The sequence below is a fragment of the Mauremys reevesii genome, linkage group 7, assembly GCF_016161935.1.
Source record: "Mauremys reevesii isolate NIE-2019 linkage group 7, ASM1616193v1, whole genome shotgun sequence".
Lineage (NCBI taxonomy): Eukaryota > Metazoa > Chordata > Testudines > Geoemydidae > Mauremys > Mauremys reevesii.
Genome location: NC_052629.1, coordinates 32,093,643 through 32,115,184, shown reverse-complemented (window position 1 = coordinate 32,115,184; position 21,542 = coordinate 32,093,643). Strand labels below are relative to the sequence as shown.

The 21,542-nt window shown below is 39.8% G+C and overlaps 1 protein-coding gene across 3 annotated transcripts in view; it reads left to right on the top strand.

The window, feature by feature from the left end:
* Positions 1–21,542, top strand: part of TNKS2 (tankyrase 2) — a 56,374-nt gene that overhangs the window by 19,233 nt on the left and 15,599 nt on the right. The window contains exons 9-21 of one of the 3 annotated variants that reach the window (XM_039480878.1): positions 400–521; positions 4,442–4,533; positions 4,619–4,697; positions 7,882–8,053; positions 8,709–8,788; positions 9,291–9,433; positions 11,822–11,987; positions 12,374–12,593; positions 16,998–17,107; positions 17,771–17,959; positions 18,805–19,057; positions 20,007–20,089; positions 20,836–20,956. In XM_039480878.1, the coding sequence (XP_039336812.1) occupies positions 400–521; positions 4,442–4,533; positions 4,619–4,697; positions 7,882–8,053; positions 8,709–8,788; positions 9,291–9,433; positions 11,822–11,987; positions 12,374–12,593; positions 16,998–17,107; positions 17,771–17,959; positions 18,805–19,057; positions 20,007–20,089; positions 20,836–20,956 (1,830 nt within the window). Of the gene's footprint in view, positions 1–399; positions 522–4,441; positions 4,534–4,618; positions 4,698–7,881; positions 8,054–8,708; positions 8,789–9,287; positions 9,434–11,821; positions 11,988–12,373; positions 12,594–16,997; positions 17,108–17,770; positions 17,960–18,804; positions 19,058–20,006; positions 20,090–20,835; positions 20,957–21,542 lie in introns of all 3 variants that reach the window. The other 2 variants (XM_039480877.1, XM_039480879.1) reach the window with 2 other exon arrangements.

Sequence of the window (21,542 nt, the reverse complement as noted above, 5' to 3'; positions counted from 1 at the left end):
AAAAATGTATTCACAGCAACACCATTTTTCTCTTCAGCAAAGATCATTTGAACAACAGCAACAACAACAAAAACCCCATCATAACTACTTAGAACTCTGAATACATTTGTTCTGGAGATTAAATGCTATCACTTTCTCTAAACTTCTGACGTGGAGAATTGAGACATGAGTTCTGTCTGGCATAGCTAAGGAATCCTCATGCTCAGCCTGTGCATGGACAAAGTAGTAATTTTCTGGAGTGCTGGGCTACATCCATATAATGAGCCCGTTTACAGTAAATTACTAGAAATGGCTTTCTAAGTTCTCTCCCATGCACTGAAAGGAGCATTTCCCTACTAGAAGCAAACAATCCCTTTAATACTTTCCAGACCTATAAAGAATATAATCTTTCTTTTCTAGATGAATTCAAAGGTCACTCCTTGCTACAGGCGGCCAGAGAATCAGATGTAGCTCGCATCAAAAAATATCTTTCTTTGGAAACAGTGAATTTCAAGCATCCTCAAACTCATGAAACAGCACTGGTAATATTTCAGATGTATTAGTGATTTAAGATGTGTGATGACTAAACTAAATATGTTGGGCAATGTTTTAAAACAGACAAATTCCAATTTCTGAGAACCTGACTTTGATAAAGACTGGCAAGTCAACTCTAGTGTATAATAAATTATTAAGATAACACATCTAGAGTATCCTTTGTAATTTAACTTTTCACATTCCTGTCAAGTCTTACTGGATAGTTCTCTGCTGCCATATCAGTGAAAGGTTATACCCAATTTGTCTATTTTCTCTAGGTCGTCTCTACCACTGTTTTTCATCTTTCTCAATCCACTGAATACTTGAGTTTCTAAGTTTTCTTCTACATATATTAGCTTACATTTTTTTCAGGTTGAACCACACTTACTGTCTGCTCCTATTTCTAATCTCTTCTAATGGCTTTTGTAGTTCTATCCTTGTAGGTGTTTGTTTCACTTTTCAGTGTAATTTCATATGCATGTTTCATCAGTGAATTGAAAGAATAAAGACAAGCTCAGTCTAATGCCAACTGCTGCAGCACTGCAGTAGGCAGCTTTCTCTCTGCCTCTATTCCTGACACAGCCATTTATCCTAATTTTTTTTGCTTAGAATCCAGACAGTTTTCAATCCATATGAAAAGTGTTTGGCGCCTTCATCTAGTAATTTTAGTAATTGTTAAAATAAGTCAGATTTGTGTGGCTTGATCATTACAAACCTATGCTTGATTCCCACTCTCTTGCTCTTGATTACTTTATTCTGATAGTTATTATATGTTGAGGGAGATAGAGAGGAAATGGCAAACAAAATAAAAGGAAAGAGAGAGGAGGAAAGAGAACAGAAAATGGTATTGTGTAATATCCTTTATATAGCCCATGGTACAAAATTCACGGCCATGAAAAATGCATCATGGACCATGAAATCTGGTCTTTTGTGTGCTTTTACCCTATACTATACAGATTTCACGGCGGAGATGAATGTTTCTCAAAGAGATCCTGGTTGGGGGGTGTCACAAGTTTATTTTAGGGGGGGTCGTGGTATTGCCACCCTTCTGCACTGCCTTTAGCGCTGGGTGGCTGGAGAGCGGCGGCTGTTGGCCTGGCACCCAGCTCTGAACGTAGCGCCCCGCCAGCAGTACCATACGATATTAAGTATCAGAGGGGTAGCCGTGTTAGTCTGGTTCTGTAGAAGCAGCAAAGAATCCTGTGGCACCTTATAGACTAACAGACGTTTTGCAGCATGAGCTTTTGTGGGTGAATACCCACTTCTTCGGATGCAAGCAGTGGAAATTTCCAGGGGCAGGTGTATATATAAGCAAGCAAGAAGCAAGCTAGAGATAACGAGGTTAGATCAATCAGGGATTGATCATACGATGCCACCCTTACTTCTGCACTGCTGCCTTCACAGATGGGTGGCCGGAGAGTGTGGCTACTGACCTAGGGCCTAGCTCTGCAGGCAGCAGCTTAGAAGTAAGGGTGGCAATACGGTACCATGCCATCCTTACTTCTGCACTGCTGCTGGCAGTGGCTGTGCCTTCAGAGCTGGGCTCCTGGCCAGCAGCCATCACGTTCTGGCCGCCCAGCTCTGAAGGCAGTGCTGCTGCCAGAAGAAGTAAGAGTAGCAGTAACTCAAACCCCCACAATAGCCTTGTGACCCCCCCCACAGCTCCTTTTTGTGGGGACTCTTACAAGTACAACATTATGAAATTTCAGCTATAAATATCTGAAATCAAGAAATTCATGATTTTTAAAATGGTATGACCATGAAATTTGAAATTTAGTAGGGCCCCAGGTATTGACCTAGTTACAGTTCCTGAAGAGTTTTTTTTTTTCCAGAAATACTGGATTACGTGGTCCAGAGTCAGCCAATGTAACTCCCTTGCCTTTTTCTTATTCCAGGGATGAATTTAGTCCAGTAAAACTATGTAAATATTAAGAGCCTGAAACTAGATTTCCTAATATAGTTATATAAATAATAATTAAATACATTTTGTTGCTAGCTATTTGAGTAGTTCTATAAGTTCAACCTCCAAACCTAAAACTGCTCTTACGGTACTGAATAAATGGGTAAAATCCTGGCTCAATTGAAGGCAAAACACACATTGACTTCACTGGGGCCAGGATTTCATCCAATACATAAAAATTATTGATCCATCTCTGTAATTAACATAGACCTCAAGATTCTCGAAGTCCTAGGTACTGTTATACCAAACTTTGTTCGCCTCAGTTAAGTGAGCTATACTGAGAATCTTCTCCCATACACTAATATTAGAATTTTTAGTTTGTTTTTCTTTGGCTTGGTATCAACCTTGGTATCCTTTTTATGGGTTATCAATCAGACATACAAACATAGCTCGTTGATAGCTATAGACCACACACCTCAACCCCCGTTGGTAGTTGTAATTTTCTATTCTGGATCTATTAAGAAGGAGACAGACCAGCTTGTGGTTAATTGTACAGGTGGGCTAAAGGTAAGATGTAGGGTGAGAAGTCCAGAAATCTTTGTTCTATTACCTCTGGTCCAGATGCCCATGTGACATTAAGCAAGTCACTTAATCACTCTTTGCCTATTTCCTCATCTGTAAAATGGAGATATTTGCTTTACCATTAATATTGAGACTAAGGCCCAGATATTTAGACATTGCTGCGCTCAGCATTGCAGCACCTAAGTCTCATGTTCAAAAGGAATTTAGGTATCAGAGGGGTAGCCGTGTTAGTCTGGATCTGTAAAAGCAGCAAAGAGTCCTGTGGTACCTTATAGACTAACAGAAGTACTGGAGCATGAGCTTTCGTGGGTGAATACCCACTTCGTCGGATGCATGTAGTGGCCACTACATGCGTGTGACAAAGTGGGTATTCACCCACGAAAGCTCATGCTCCAGTACTTCTGTTAGTCTATAAGGTGCCACAGGACTCTTTGCTGCCTTCAAAAGGGATTTAGTCACTTAAGAGCCAAAATCTCTTTGGCTGTCAATTGGTTTTTGGCTCCTAAATCTCTTTTGAAGATGAGAATTAGGCTCATAGATCAATTAGGTGTTACACCTCTGAACACAGTAACACCTGAATACTGTTAAAAATCTGGGCCTAACCTCCCTGTTTTAAAGCACTTTGAGATCAGTTTAATTTAAGTGCTCATATACCTTTCATGTGTTTATGTGCCATTTCTAGAACCTATGCCTCTAGTTATTAATATATTAATTATTAAATCCCTCAGGAGTAAGATACTATGTAAGCTTAAAAGTACTGAAGTCTGCTCTGTGGTTGAAGTAATCAGTAGGACTGTTCTGCAAGCTAATCTAAGCATAAAAGGACAACTGTATAATAATAGTTCTATTTTTGCAGCAACATCCCCAATGTACAGTGACAGTCTTCATCAGCCATTTAGTTGGACAGAAATCATGGCATTGTAATAGGACATTGTTACAGGATAATGTCTCCCACTTTAAAAGTGTTTCTCCCGAACTCATGTATCAACAGTAGATTTGCAGTATCACATGTTTTCCACTGGTGAGAGAGGACTCTACCCTTAAGATATTTTCTCTTCTCACCTATATCTTGTTGCCAGTTTGTCTAACTGCAGTTGTATTAAGCTAACAGAGGAAATGTAGAACATGTTATCTACCTGTTTTTCAATTTACTGGTTCTGTGTTCATTAATTTCCCCAACATTATTGTATTATACTGGAAGTCAGAATAGATAGTCCCTTCTGGCCTTAGAATCTACAACTTAGTGTTAGAAATTTAGTTAAATGCTGTGTTGGAAAATCATGGTACAAACCCACATGTAGGTCCCATTGAAATTAATAGGACTCTGCATGGGTCTGTTCTAGCAATTCCTGACACAGGATCTTGCTTTAGTTTGCCGTTCATTAGCAACTAATAAAATGCTGTATATAACGAGCATTATTAATGCTGCGATTTTGAAATACTTAGCACTGTGCTGCTGCATCTCCGTATCCCAAGAGAAAGCAAGTCTGTGAATTACTTCTGAGAAAAGGAGCCAACATCAATGAAAAGACAAAAGAGTGAGTGCTACTGATGGATGCTATTCATTGTTCAGGATAATTTTATAGCATACAACTTAATTGTAATATTTATTTTTTAATAAAGCTTCTTGACACCTCTCCATGTGGCATCAGAAAAAGCTCATAATGATGTCGTTGAAGTTGTTGTGAAGCATGAAGCTAAGGTATGAATTACTTCCTGTATTTCTTTGGCTAGAATTATCTATAAGATGTAACATTGTAGCACAAAGTTGACAGAGAGACTGCTGTTGTAAATTCAGCATTGTGCATAGAATTAGTTTTTGTAAGTATGCATGTTTACATATGCAAGACAGAGAGATGATGCACACAGTTGTATAAAATTATGTATATAGACTTCATACATTTGTAAAGTTTTAAAAGACACAAAACCCCGTAGTTTTACTAATTACTACTGCTATCACTAAGTATGGAAAAAAGATGTATTTGGTGCTTAATTACAAGCAATAGAATTGTGAAGGTGTTTTACAAAAACACAACAAAAAGAGGGGGTGTCAAATAAACTAGTTAGAAGAATAGTATGTAGAAGATCTGGGGCTTAAATTTGAAAAGATAAAATGGAGAAAAATTTAAATGGTGTCACGGGCAATAAAATTAAGATCAAGTCAAGATGTTGTACAGCTGCTATAATGCACTGCATTTTGGTCAAGTTTTCACATAGAGAAAGTATGAAAATAGGCTGTCCCACTTATTGTAATCACATTGAACAAGACAGCTAAAATAAAGACTCTAGGATTCTGATTTTTGGAACTTGATTACAGGCTGACTGCTGTAGGACTTCTGACATGGCTATTGAGAGAAGCAGAGAGAAGTCTAGAGAAGAATAGAAAGCTACTTGTTGTAGGGTTGAGTTACTGAATTTCTTAATTAGTTATTAGAAAAATCCAGAGGTTCTCAAATCAGAATGGCCAATATTAGCTGATGTAGACAAAGCTGTTCTGTACATCTTATTTAGTCGTTAAACAGTGACCTGAGGGTGGGGATAATATATAAGATCATAAATGAGACCCAGGCTCCTCCCGCCTCAAGCTCTGGCTGTAACTCTCACAAGGAGTAGGTTTAACTGTCATTGTTAATTATTTGTCACAAATGTCTTTGAAATTGGCTTTGTTTCCTCAATAAAAGTAGTTTAAAAGTGGAACAAACTTTCAAAATTTACAGAATCTTAGAATCTCAGGGTTGGAAGGGACCTCAGGAGGTCATCTAGTCCAACCCCCTGCTCAAAGCAGGACCAACCCCAACTAAATCATCCCAGCTAGGGCTTTGTCAAGCTAGGCCTTAAAGACCTCTTAAGGATGGAGATTCCACCACCTCCCTTGGTAAGCCATTCCAGTGCTTCACCACCCTCCTAGTGAAATAGTTTTCCCTAATATCCAACCTAGACCTCCCCCACTGCAACTGAAGACCATTGCTCCTTGTTCCATCATCTTCCACCACTGTGAACAGCCTAGCTCCATCCTCTTTGGAACCCCCCTTCAGGTAGTTGAAGGCTGCTATCAAATCCCCCTCACTCTTCTCTTCTGCAGACTAAATAAGCCCAGTCCCCTCAGCGTCTCCTCATAAGTCATGTGGCCCAGCCCCGTAATCATTTTTGTTGACTTGTGCTGTACTCTCCAATTTGTCCACATCCTTTCTGTAGTGGGGGACCCAAAATGGGACGCAGTACTCCAGATGTGGCCTCCCCAGTGCCAAATAGAGGAGAATAATCACTTCCCTCAATCTGCTGGCAATGCTCCTACTAATGCAGCCCAATATGCTGTTAAATTCCTTAAACTTCAGTAACGTACTGAATATTTCCCTGTATGCAGAGTAATAGGAATGTATTACTGCAGTTGAGAATTTTCAGTTTCCTTTTTCAAGTCATTTCTAATGCATTCTAGGCCATATTTTAGTGGTCTAACATACCTTCAGCCTTACTGAACTTGTATTAATAAAGCAGTAAGATTTTCCTTTTGAAGCTGTGGTACTTGCCAAGAGTTGTTAAATGCTGAACTTCAAAGAAAAATGCATCCTCTTCTAACCTAGATGCCATGTTCAAGAGCAGGCTAGATTTTGTGTTCCTTTTTTAATTCTTAGCGTTACCATTGTCAATTAAATGAACTATTTGCCATGTGGAATGGGAATTGCTAAGCCGTCTTCCCTAATAACTCTCAACCCACCATGTTTATTCCTCCCTAGCACTTCACAGAGCACTCTCTGGGTGGCTCCCGTACCCGGCAGTGGTGTGTCTCATTGAGGCCTCTAGCTATAGGGCAAACAGGTGAAGAGTGGGTCCCCCTTTATGGTGGACAGGGTAGTCATTCAGGGAATGTGTGCCTTTTGTATCTTGAGATTGTCTGGTCTACTTTGGCTGATATGAAAGGGAAGCCTGTTTTCCTTCCCTTTCATGATGTTGGTTGAAGCAGAGCTCCAGACTCCTCCCTGGTACTGGCTCTTTAAACTCCATGTTGAAGCTAAGGGTATGTCTATACAGAACGTAAGCCATGGGTTAGTGGGACTAGAGTCAGCTGACCCATGTCAGCAGGGGTGAAAGTAACTTAAAGGACTTACCGGCACTCCAGAGTCCTTAGGAGGGGGCGTGGCCTCTACTGGAAGAGGCAGGGCCTTTAAAGCCCCAGGCACTTTAAATCAGGATTTAAAGGGGCTGGGGCTGTGGTAGCAGCAGTTGGGAGCCCTGGGCTCTTTAAATCACCCCTGGAGCTACCAGCTGTAGAGGCTGGGAGCCCCGGGGGGTGATTTAAAGGGCTCTGGGCTCCAGCTGCTGCTACCACAGCGGAGCCCCAGCCACTTTAAATCACTATTGGAGGGGGCCCCGGCCTCTGGTGGAGCTTTAAAGGGCTTGGGGCTCCGCTACCCCAGGGTTCCAGCAGCGGGGCTCGGGTGGTGATTTAAAGGGCCCCGGAGGGTTGAGGCAGTGGGAGCTCTGAGCCCTTTAAATTGCCACCCGAGCTGCACTGTCAGAGCCCCGGGGTAGCAGCAGCAGCCAGGGGCTTGGGCGGTGATTTAAAGGGCCCAGAGCTCCAGCTGCTGATACCACCCCGGACCCTTTAAATCGTCCCCGGAGCCCTGCTGCTGGAGCCCTGCAACACCCCCCCACGCCCCTAGTCTGGCACCTGAGGTGGCCGCCTCAGTTCACCTCATGGTAAGGCCAGCCCTGTACCTTTGCATGGAAATGAGTTACAAACTTTTTTTTTTTTTACAGGTCCAGGGGTCAGATCTGTTGTCATAATTGCTCATTGTAAACTTCTACCTGGTCATTGGTGAAAATAAGATCCTTGATGTTCTTAAATCCTGTCAAACTACATTCTTAAGATTCTGTGTTCTCTTTAGGTTAATGCATTGGACAATCTTGGTCAGACTTCTCTGCATAGAGCTGCACATTCTGGCCATCTGCAGACATGCAGATTGTTGTTGAGCTCTGGATGTGATCCCTCAATTGTGTCACTGCAGGGTTTTACAGCTTTACAAATGGGGACTGAAAATGTGCAACAATTACTACAAGGTACTATGTTTGTTTTAGGAAAAAAGTCCATTTAAAAAATGGTGTCATATTTTGTTTCATTTGCTGTATCATCAGCCATTAAGGAATAGCACTGAGCTCAAGCAAAAAAAATGTTATATGTTTGTGTCATCTGCTAACTGCTTCTCAGTATATTTAGTAGGCCTGACACTTCCAATCAGTTTGGAGAAACACTGAAAAGAAATCTCTTAGGCTAAAAGTGAGGATCAGTATTAGCTATTTTTGTTTTACCTTTGTGACCAGAGGTAAGAGAGTATATACATAGCTTGGAGGGTTTTTTTCAGTGAAAAAAAGCCATGAATAATAAATTTATAAGCTAAACATATAAGCTTTTTAAGGATAATTGAAATTCAAAGACTGAATAGGGAAGTTTGACTGGTTCTGCAATATTCCAAAGTTGAGGACAATGCAAGGGGCAAATTAACATAATTTTGGAAACCTGTGAATTCGAGGGTATAACCACAAGTTAAATTTTGGGGATTATATGAAAAGACATACATTGACTAGAATGTCCTGACTTACTTAAGAGCAGCCCTTGATGTATTATATACTAGTCTGATCTTAAATGTTCCTTCAGTTAAATAAACTCTAAAAATACAAACAATTGCTTTCTTTATAGCCCTATTTTCTTTTGTAGAAGGCATCCCATTAGGTAATTCAGATGCAGATCGACAGTTGCTGGAAGCTGCAAAGGCAGGAGATGTGGATACTGTAAAAGTAAGACTATGCAGTTTTAATATTTACTAGCATGCATATTTTGTCAAACTATATTTATGTTGCTTAAAAAGAGGGAGAGCCTTTCTCAGTCTGAGTGCTGTAGACTCATGATCCTGGTCCCGATTCCCCTCGTACTGCGCAAAAATCCCCTGGTCAGATTTTAAAGAGTAATATTGACCATTTTTCTGGAGTCCCATTCAGTTCTTCATTGAAAAGAAATAGTTCTGACAATAGTTACAGGTTTAAAGAGAGGGAAATAGGTGATTCTCTTCGCTCTGTCAGAGATACAGGATCTCTGAAAAGTAAAGCCTTTATGTAAAAACTCATTGACAAATTAAATGTCATGTACAGATTATAATGAGTATTATTAAATCTTCTGGTTTTGGTAAATAGAAGTAATTTTTCAAATCAGATATGCAGAACAATATTTTATGACCAGTGTCTACATGCTTGTTTTTTTGTTATATGTATAGTAATGTATATTTTGTCTGTTTCACAGAAGTTATGTACAGTTCAGAGTGTGAACTGCAGAGATATTGAAGGGCGTCAGTCCACACCACTTCACTTTGCAGCAGGATATAACAGGGTGTCTGTGGTTGAGTATCTTCTTCAGCATGGTGCTGATGTTCATGCAAAAGATAAAGGGTGAGTACTCTTCCCAGTACTTATTATACAAGTACTTGAAAGATGTTGTCTGTGTTTTGTGGTAGTTATGAGTCCTTGCATTTTGCTGACTGATTTGTGTTCTGTCTTACTTCAGATACTTTATATTTCTTTGGAAAATCCTTCTTATATAACGCTATAAGAAATTCTCACTCACTCTAGTGTGGACTTTAAAATATACCCACCATATAGTCTACAGGACCTGAATCATGTACTTTAGGCCAGTCAAAACACACAAGTGAGAAATAGTGATGTGTCTATATGGTACAGAATATGCATTTTAAACATCAGCATAAGTATCACACTATAGTAAAGCTATAGTAAAGAACAGAATTATCAGACATGTAGATGAACACGATTTGTTGGGGAAGACTCAGCATGGTTTTTGTAAAGGAAAATCATGCCTTACCAATCTACTAGAATTCTTTGATGGGGGGGTCAACAAGCATGTGGACAAAGGTGAGCCAGTGAGTTAGATTTTCAGAAAGCCTTTGGCACGGCCCTCACCTAAGGCTCTTAAGCAAAGTAAACTGTTATGGAATAAAAGAGAAGGTCCTCCCCTGGGTCAGTAACTGTTTAAAAGATAGGAAACAAAGGGTAGGACTAAATGGTCAGTTTTCAGAATGGAGAGATGTAAATAGTGGCGTCCACCAGGGATCAGTACTGGGACCAGTACTGTTCAACATATTCATAAATGATCTGGGAAAAGGGGTAAACAGTGAGGTGACAAAATTTGCAGATGATACAAAACTACTCAGGATAGTTAAGTCCCAGGCAGACTGCAAAGACTTACAAAGTGATCTCACAATATTGTGTGACTGGGCAATAAAATGGCAGATGAAATTCAGTGTTGATGCAAAGTAATGCATGTTGGAAAACATCATCCCAACTATACATATAAAATGATGGGGTTTAAATTAGCTGTTACCACTCAAGAAACATCTTGGAGTCATTGTGGATAGTTGTCTGAAAACATCCACTCTGTGTGCTATGGCAGTCAAAGGCTATCCCTTTCCTAATGATTTGTCTCTATATAAATCCATGGTACACCCACATCTTGAATACTGCATGCTGATCTGGTCGTCCCATCTTAAAAAAAAATTGGAATTGGAAAAGGTGCAGAAAAGGGCAACAAAAATTATTAGGGATATGGAACAGCTTCCATATGAGACAGAATAATAAGATGGGGACTTTTCAGCTTGGAAAAGAGACGACTGGGGAGTGATATGATAGAGGCCTATAAAATCATGACGGGTGTGGAGAAAGTAAATAAGGAAGTGTTATTTACTCTTCTCGTAACACATGAACTAGGGGTCAGCAAATGAAATTAATAGGCAGCAGGTTTAAAACAAACAAAAGGAAGTATTTCTTTACACAACACACAAATCAGCCTGTGGAACTCTTTGCCAGAGGATGTTGTGAAGGCCAAGACTATAGCAAGATTCAAAAAAGAACTAGAAAGTTCATGGAGGATAGTTACATCAATGGCTATTAGCCAGGATGGGCAGGGATGCAAAACCACGCTCTGAAGTGTCCCTGTCCTCTGTTTGCCAGAAGCTGGGAATGGGCAACAGGGGATGGATCACTTGATGACTATCTGTTCCAGGGGTAGGCAACCTATGGCACACGAGCTGATTTTCAGTGGCACTCACTGCCTGGATCCTGGCCACCGGGCGGGGGGAGCTCTGCATTTTAATTTAATTTTAAACGAAGCTTCTTAAACATTTTAAAAGCCTTATTTACTTTACATACAACAATAGTTTAGTTATATATTATAGACTTCTAGAAAGAGACCTTCTAAAAATGTTAAAATGTATTACTGGCACGCGAAACCTTAAATTAGAGTGAATAAATTAAGACTCGGCACACCTCCTCTGAAAGGTTGCTGATCCCTGATCTGTTCTGTTCGTTCCCTCTGAAGCACCTGGCATTGGCCACTGTCGGAAGAAAGGTACTGAGTTGGATGGACCGTTGGTCTGACGTAGTATGGCCTTATGTTCATCTGTTCACAGTTATCCTCATTGATAAAATTAAGGCCACTTTAGTTGACAAAAGAAGTAATGAGCATTTTTTAGCATTGGATTTTTAAAGATTTAAAGCCATTGAAAGGCAAACATGCATTCACAAGGGATACCTGTACACAATGGCAAAATTAAATATTAGTCTTACAGCATCTCTAAATATATAGGTAACTACCTATTTTTATATTTTAATGGCTTGATTTCTCTTCAAAGGTTCAAAAAAATTGATTGTTTTTAGAAAAGTGGTAGAATATTCATGGTGTAATAAAGTTAGAGCTGTTTTTGACAGAATGATGTAACCCTAAAGTGTAGCATGTATTCAGAGAAGCTTGTTTAATCTTATTTTCAGAGGTCTCGTCCCTTTGCACAATGCTTGTTCCTATGGTCACTATGAAGTAGCAGAACTGCTTGTTAAACATGGTGCAGTTGTAAATGTAGCTGATTTGTGGAAGTTCACTCCCTTACATGAAGCTGCAGCAAAAGGAAAATATGAGATCTGCAAACTTCTATTACAGGTACTCTACAGATTGATAGAGAGGAGGTTAATTGTTGGAAATAAGTATGTCATGTTTAATCCGAAGTACGGGGCAGGGCTTCTGTGAGAAATTGGATTTTATTCAGGTCAGGTTTCCAATCAATGGTTATTAAACATCTGTATTTTTAAATTAAGAAATAAGTTTTATGGGTACACTGTCCTTCCTCTCGCAATGTGTGGACTTTTATTCTTTTGAATACATGATAGCTTTTCTCTACACAAGTTGAATGTGAATGGAAATAAATTACCAATGGGGTATATAAGCTATCTAAGAGCTAGAAATACTTATTCTGATTATTTCCATTTTTGACAATTGCTAAAGTGAGATGAGTACTTAATTTCTTCTGGGCTTTTTATATGCTGCAGCATGGTGCTGACTCCACAAAGAAGAACAGAGATGGAAATACTGCCTTGGATCTTGTTAAAGATGGTGATACTGATATTCAAGACCTACTTAGAGGAGATGCAGCTTTGCTAGATGCTGCCAAGAAGGGTTGTTTGGCCCGAGTAAAGAAGCTTTGTTCACCGGACAATGTAAATTGTCGTGACACACAAGGAAGACATTCAACACCACTACATTTAGCAGGTTAGCGCTGTTAAATACTAAACAATTAGCCCTAGTCCATACTTAGGTCGACGTATGGCAGCTTAGGTCACCCTAATTATGTCAGTGTACACACTACAACCTTGCTGCCACCAATGTAAGTGCCCCACTACACCAACATCGTAACTCCACCTCCGTGAGAGGTGACGGGCTTATGTTGGTGTAGTTAGAGTGATGCAGTGTCCATGTAGACATTGGGTGACTCAAATTGGCTGTTGGCCAAAATCACATTGGGTGAGTCCATGTGGGTGACTCACATTGGCTGTTGGCAATTGCATGGCTCCATGCTGGAGCCATGAAATTAACAGGAAAGCTGCTCACAGCTCGGGCTGTCACCCTGGGGCAGGTGCGGGGGCTCCAGCTAGAGCCCAGCTGACCTCAGGGTCCTGGCTTCTTGCTGGGAGCCTGGCTGCCCCAAGCACTGCAGCTGCCTGAGCTCTGGGTGCAGAGCTCCCCAACTAGGAGCGCGAGGTAACTGCCTTGCTCCCAGCGGGGATTGGGGGTAGCCAGGCTCACAGCAGGGAGCTGAGATCCTTGGGGTGGGGAGCAGCTGGGCTCCCAGACTTTCAGCCCCCCCACACTGCCCCTCTTTGGTCGGTGGAAGCGCTACTGGTGAGGTGTAGTGTGGACATGAGCCACCACAATTAATGTGGTGGCCATAAATTGACCTAACATAGGTTGACTTAAGTTTTTAGTGTAGACATGCCCTTAGTTGACTTGGGCTTTGTCTACACTACCAAGTTTTGTTGCCAAAAACTGCCTTTTGGTGACAAAACAGCAAGAGCGTACACACTACAATGGGATTTTTGTCATGAAAAACGCCCAGTTTTGGCGACAAAAAACTTCCACCCACCTGAGAGACTTTTGTCTTTTCCCCTCCCTTTATCGTTGACGAAGAGCCATTGTAGACATTGCTGTTTGTTTTGTTGACAGAACTGGCTTTCGCCAGTATCCCACAATGCCTGCCCTGATTGCTCTGCTCAGTGTTTTGATCTCTGCTGCCCTGCAGGCATGCACCCCTCCCCTTTCAAAGTTCCAGGAAGTATCTGCGTACTGCTCCATTTGGTAAACAAACAGAGCAAGTAACTGGAATGCTCCTGTTCTGCTGCTGCAGAGGGAGGAGGACAGACTGCTGTGCTGCTTTGCCATTCCTCAAAATGGAGAGCTCACATAACTACTCGTGATGCTGCTCTTGGCAGCTGAGGGGGCTGTGGGAGAATTTGGAGAGAATCCCAAGATATGCAGCGATCAGCTCTTCCTTCCCGCAACACTGCACTATGGGATGTATACCCACGGTGCATTGCTCACCCTGTCAATGATGGTGTCCCCAATGTGGATATGATCTGTCGACAGAAGGAGCAAGTGTGAACACCCTTTGGCGATTTTTTGTTTTGTTGATTTTTGGGTGTCGACATAAGTTTTAACATAACTAAACTTGGTAGTGTAGACAAGCCCTTGGTTAGATTCATTAGAGAGGAAATATACTTCTGTGACAGGATAATCCTGAAAGCCTAGGAGACTCTGAGAGGTGTGAAGTGGCCTATTCATCTCAATGTGATGATCTCAACTGAATGAGAACATCTTATGGAGATGAATAAAGTGTAACAATAACTCTGAGATGTATGAACTGCTCCATTAATGTCCTTGGCTGTTCCCATTTCTCCCTTCCCTGACCCCCAGTGTTGGAGAGCCTTTGATATACAGTGTGTTCTTGATGCATACTCCTGGTATGCCTGTTCTCAGCTTCTCACCCAGATGCTTGCAGGGAGAAGTCTTTGACACCTCCCGCTCCCCCGTACTCCCCATCCCGACGAGGTCCCCCAGATCCCAGCTTACATGAGGCAGGTAGAGAGAAATTCTGACACCCAAGGGGGGCTGGTGCCCCGAGATCACATGAAAGGTGGTAGGTAAAAGGACTCAGACACTACCAAAAAGATAAGCCCCACCCCCTTATCCCAGCTCACATGAGGGGAGGCCAGACCCCCACGTTTGGGCAGTGGTCTCCCCATTTCTGGCACACATGCGCAGGTAAGGAGAGAGACACAGACCTCCAAGGAGAAATAGCCCTTCCAGATTATGGTGCACACATTGAGAAGCGAGAATGTGGGGCTGGCAGGTGCCCTTGCTCCTCTTCCTGTCTCCTTACCACTCATCTCCATGTCCCCCTTCCCAGTGTCCCTACCCTCCCATCTCATGTAACTCCCAACCCTTCACCTGAGTCCCCCAGCCCGTCTCTCCTCCCTGCCACTCATCCCTATTTATCTCCTTACTCAAAATTCCTCCTCTCCTCATGGCAGCAACATGCCTTGAAACCTTTTCCACATTTCTGCCCTAGGGTGGGACTGGAACTAACACTGGCTGGGTAGGTGTTTTGTATTATTTTCATTGGAATTGAGCCAATAGGTTGCCATCAGTTAAGATAGTCACCATTTCTATACAGCCTATTCATGAAGAAATTTAGGCTGCTCTTTGCAAAGATAGTGAAATCTAGCTTCCCTCAGTGAAGATGGTGGCTCTCTGTTCTGCCAAAGAAGCAAAGGAGAGCACTGTGAGGAGCAGGTGAATATGGGAGGGAAGACGGAGAAGACAAGAAAGGGCAAGTTGGGAGAAGTATAAGGAAATAGAGGCAGGAAGCAGAATATGAGGAACAGTAAACTGGGGAGATAGGGAGAGCAAATATTAAGGAAGCAGATGGAAGACATGAGACGTAGGTAGCATGGGGGAACAATGTGAGTGGGACAGGGAAGACCAGGAGGGAGAAGCAGGATAGTGATGGGGAGAAGGACCGAGTGGCAGCTGGATAAGTGGAGTCTTCTCCAAGCAGGCAAAGGAGAGGTTGGCACTTCTGTCCCTTTAAAATTGACCTTTGAATCCGAAATGATCATACCCAATTTAGGGGTGGTGACTTACATCTAAAGGCTCAAAAATCAGTAGGCAAACAAAAATATGATTTGTTTCTAAATTGTATTATACTTAAGCCAGTCTCATTATTTTTGAATGCTTGTATTTGACAGTATAGTTTCTGTTACCCTCCCTCAAACCCCTACACAGCAATCTCCATTTGTCCTCTTCTTAATGTCGCAGCCCCTAGACTCTACAGGATGAAGCAGAACTGGCAGGCAAACTCCTGGCGAGCTGAGCCCCAAGCTTTCTTACTGTGCTAGACTCTGCGTCCTGTAAATGTCTCATGGTTTATCTCAGGAGGATCTCCTGTGACAAGTTCATTGGCCCAAGACTGTTACAGGCTGCCATTCCAAGGGACAAAGGGGTGAAGAGAAAAGCAGGGCTTGTGTGGATTTGCATGGGGATGTTACAGCTAATGCTTAAACATTCCCTTTTTTTAAAAACTGGGAAGTAAATGTACAAATTTTATTAGATAATTGTTTGCTATATGCAACACAAAAGCAAGGTGTAAAAAAGTATGTTGCTTAACCGTCTGTTGCAAAGGAATAGAAGGTATATTCTGTTAGGTGGCTTAACTTTTCTTTATCTTGCTTTTTTGGTTTGGTGTCAGGTATGTTATCTGTAGTAACCTGAACTGTTAACCTGATCTTGTCAAATCTAGTGAGTTTTTAGTGAGACACACCAAATCAGGATTCTCACCTGTAATGAGGAATGTCCTTATTGACAAGTACCCTTCCTGCTTGCCTTGCCTCCCCAATTTCTCCTTAAAACCAGGCACCAGCAAGGGGAGACGACATGTAGTTGATACCCTGTCAATACAGTGACTTTGCTAATGTGGGGCCAGCAGAACAGATTGCAAGGGGTTGACAGCTCGGTGGGATTCAGTAGAAGAGGTGAAGGAAGGTGGAAGAAAACTTGCTGGAGAACAGAGACAGAGATGGGTGGCATGAAAGTGGGCTGTTTTTATCAGAGGAGTGGAACAGAATTTTCTTGTCCATCAGAATGACAATGCTTACCTGAAGTTTTCTATTTAATTGCTCACTCCATTAAAAATATAACTCTTGGTAAATGGAGAATTTAGATTTTCCAAAATCAATGCTGATTTGAAATCCATTAATTTTTATTTTGGAAAATCTTAACACTCAACGCCAAATGTCTAGGTGCAGATAGTTAACACCTTTATTTTCAAGTAAAGATGTTGAATCGGAGTATGTGCTTGCTTAAACATTTGAAATATTAAAAAAAACATATAGCACTGGAGTTCTCTTTGCAAATTGACTAGGTGACATTTATTGTGGAATTGAATACACGGGATTAATTTGTTCCATAGCTGTAGTAAATGGTTTCACACAGCATAGCACAGTTTGGCTATTTATTTGCAGACTTTTTTCTCTCAGATGTGATTTACAAATTTTTTTTTTATTTAATCATAATAATTATTCTGGTGACAGTTTTTCTCTTCCTTCCTTAACTGCCTGTTAGCTGGTTACAACAATTTGGAGGTTGCAGAGTACCTGTTACAGCATGGAGCTGATGTGAATGCACAGGATAAAGGAGGGTTGATTTCTCTACATAATGCTGCATCTTATGGGGTAAGAATCTCTAACTTACTATCTTTTGGAACAAATTGAAACTTCTGTAAAAAGTTGTGCTATGATGCTTTTATTGGCATTAATTGTGTAGCCTGACAATCTCTAAAAAGCTTTTGTCATTGTGTTATAATATCACCTTATTTGGAATTACTTAAAAATTATAACTGCAGAACAAATTCAACTGACTGTTGCAGAAGTGAAGATTTTAAATTTGTAAAATCACTGTTGGGAATTATGTTGAGAAATGTCATTCAAAAACTATCGTAAAAACAAGCAGCCTAAAAGATGTCCTGTAAAACTGCTTTTCACGTGTGCATACTAGTAGAATTTCACTAGTAAAGATTTCACTTACGGTTCTGTGGGTGATCTTGTGAGATTTCAGACATCTGTGAACCCAGAGCAGGAAATAAGCTCTCCTTAAATTCAAAGGAGTTTGTATTTGGGATTCTGGTTTGGTCTGTTTCTGTTTTATGAAAGAAAATGACTTAATTATACACAGGTACATTATAGTTCAGAATAATCTCTTCTGTTTTGTTAGTGTTTATTTTTGATCAATTCTAGGAAAATCCAGAATGAAGTTACAAAAAGAGTTGATTAATATACCGAAACTCTCAGAATTATTAAACTACCATCTGGAATGTAACAGGATATTTTATTTTCCAGCACGTAGATGTAGCAGCTTTACTTATAAAGTATAATGCGTGTGTGAATGCTACGGACAAATGGGCTTTCACACCTTTGCATGAAGCAGCCCAGAAAGGAAGGACACAGCTTTGTGCCTTGTTATTGGCACATGGAGCTGATCCTACTCTGAAAAACCAGGAAGGACAAACACCATTAGACCTGGTCACCGTAAGTGATGGGATCTTTTGAGAAATTTGTGCTTAGCTGCAGCTAGTGGTTGCTTGCCTGGTTTATATAAGATGCTCTTAGACACTTTGAATAAAAGTACAAATTTGGAGTTAGTGCATAATTTATAATTTACAATTTCTTGGGTGTTTATGCATGTTTGGTTATGCAAGCCCCAGTACACCCAGATAGATCTTTTCTCTGTTCTCTTGCGCAAGATTGCTGCAAAGTACTTCTGACTGCCTGGTGGAGAAAGAAAACAAACATTGATTTCTTCCAGAATTGACATTTATCTATTTTTAATTTTACTTTGGGTACTTGATCTACCTATTTTACTGGCTAATATATTTGACTTCAAAAACCTGCGTTAGAGGTGAAATTTAGTCTAACTTTATTAAAACCTTCTAATTTTATACAACTTAATCAGGCTGTTTAAGGTTTTGTTTTAGAGTATTATAATACAATCAAAAGCTTCACATTTTCAGAGTAATGCTGAATGGATCATCTTGCTTCAAATTGGGATTTCTTGTTTCTAAAGTAAATTAGTAATGAGTTTTGTTTGACCTTGTGTTTATCTGGAAAAAAGTTACAAATATCAAAAAATACATGTATTGCACTTTTAATTTAGAACATGTTTTTTTAAAAAACATTGTTTAAGTTATGTTTTGTTTAAATCTTGTTTAAATGAAATTGCTTTTTAATTGGTTGAAATGTTTGCATTATACTTACATATTTGTTCACTATGGCTTTGGGCTTAATTTTCTCAAGTATTTAATTACCTTTATTCCAGAAAATAACTTTGCATGGAAGGCTTCCTCCATTTTAATAAACTATCTTTTGATATTTAGGCAGATGATGTTAATGCACTGTTGACAGCTGCTATGCCTCCTTCTGCGTTGCCATCTTGTTATAAACCTCAGGTTATAAATGTATCTCAAACCACCGGACCTACGGCTGATTCCCTGTCTTCCGTTCCATCCAGCCCATCCAATCTGTCTGCTGCCAGTAGCCTTGACAACTTATCTGGTAGCTTTTCTGAACTCCCTTCAGTTGTTGGTACAAATGGTGCAGAGGGAGCAATTGTTTTAGAGAAAAAGGAAGGTGAGGCATATTTTTGTTCTAATTGTAAATGTGAATTAATGACTCTTGAGCAGTTTATATAAATAAAGTTGTTTAAAGCATGATTTTGTTGAAAAATAATTTTCTTTTTCAGTATTTTTATCTAATTTAGTGATTTTTGTGGGTACTCTTCAGCTCTTACTAGAATTTTCAATTTATGCATTAACCACCTTCGCCTTCTGTTATCTCTGTTTCCAACTGTGGCTTGATAAGGAGCAGATAGCCAAAAGAACAAAAATTTTAACTCTTGGGCAGGGGTCTTCAGGCATTTTTTCCAGATAGACTCTTACTGATAAATCAGGTTTTAAATAGAAATCAAATAAATACTTATTGGAATGGTCTTATACACAATGAAATGGTATCACAGGTTCTAAAAGATTTGCAAGACTGATAATTTATGAACAAGGTTGCTTTAACTTCTGTTCATTGCTTAAATATGCAGTATTAGTAGCTCAACACTTACTTGTTTTGGAGGCCAGGACCATGTATTTCTATTTTTATAAAGAACCTAATGTGTTCTAGGTGCCACCAGAAACAGTAATATATAATTGTGTCTTATTCATAACTTAAATATTTTTCTTAATGTTACCAACTCTCTTAAAAAGTCTTTAAAAGCAGCAAAGAGTCCTGTGGCACCTTATAGACTAACAGACGTATTGGAGCATGAGCTTTCGTGGGTGAATACCCACTTCATCACATACATCCGAGGAAGTGGGTATTCACCCATGAAAGCTCATGCTCCAATACGTCTGTTAGTCTATAAGGTGCCACAGGACTCTGCTGCTTTTACAGATCCAGACTAACACGGCTACCCCTCTGATACTTAAAAATTCTTGTATTTCCCCTTATTGCAGAAGTGTAAGTATGGATTATACTGTGTTTTAGATAATATGAATGTGAAAATATCTTATATATTCTTCTTTATATTCAGTTCCAGGTATAGATTTTAGCATAAATCAGTTTGTGAGAAATCTTGGACTTGAACATCTGATTGACGTATTTGAGAGAGAGCAAGTGAGTAGCTGTATACAAATATTGGGTTAGAAAACTCTACCAGTGGGTTCCTTTTTGAAGTGGGAGGAAGGATAGTACTTGCAATTTAAGACCAACAGGTTAAGTTCCTGTTTCTGTTATCTTAGCACAGGTGATGAAGTCAATAGGAAGTGAATATCATGAAATTATGTGTAGTAATTATGAAGGTGTAGACTATTCTGTTAGCTTGGTAATATATCCTGAAAGTGAAATTCCCCAGTCAGGGAAGTGACTCTTGCAGTACCACTGGCCTATTTTTTAGGTAGGGTCATGCAAAATGATGAACAAAAAAATGGGGAAGATGACAGCAATTCTGCTATGACTTGTAGCATGTTTTATGTTGTTCAAAAGCAAAATTTCATGCTAGGGAAGACAATAGACACAAAGCCAAGGATGAACTGTTACATTAAAACATTCAGAATGTGACTCTTGTTACCATTAATCTAATTTTAATTTAATATACTTTATAAAATATCTTCACTTGTTTTATGGCTTCCTTTATAACTACGGCTTGTTTTAAAACTTCCCTAATTTTTCTTCTGCTGCATAATATACAGGTCTCCAGAGGCTGGCATATCTGTACACCACTCTGTTTTATAACCTAACTAAATTGTCATAAATTTTATTTCTGAGGTTATTATTGATCCTTTCTAATGAAATATTTGTCATGAAATTTTTATTAAAATGTATACAGCAATCTAAACAAATTATATTGTGCTTTGCTCTAGATAACACTGGATGTATTGGTTGAAATGGGCCACAAAGAGTTAAAGGAAATTGGGATCAATGCTTATGGACATAGGCATAAAATCATTAAAGGAGTTGAGAGACTGATCTCTGGACAGCAAGGTATATTTTTATCAAATTACTGGAGTGGCACTGCTTTAATATAGAGTTCATTTTTATAAACTTTACCAGTTTTGTTCCAAATCATCTCTTATTAGAAAGAGCTGATAATGCAGTTCTTTATACAACAAAATGTAAAATTGTGCTTACTGGCAATATACTCTGTCTTTCAACTTGAAGCTTGTGTGAGAAGCTTCCACTAGTGGTATAAATTATCATGAACACCAGCATTCAGTTGCCTTTAATATTTGACTGCTTTATCATGGTCATTGTCCACGTTTACTTTCATTAGTTGTATTGTAGAGTTAGAGAACTTTGATTGTAAGTGTTTTGGGACAGGGACTATTTCTTTGTTCTATTTGTACCTACACAGTGGGGTTCTGGTCAGTGACTGGGGTTCTTATGTGCTATCACAATACAGATTGAAAAGTGAATTATTTTTTACTGAGTGACACGGGCTGTGTCCTTTTTCCCAAAAGGATAATTGATGTTTTTAAATATTTTTCTTTTTAAAAAAAAATAGTTGGTATCTTTCCAGTGGAGCTGAAATTAGCATAGCTGCTTTGTTTAACAACTTCAACTTGCACTG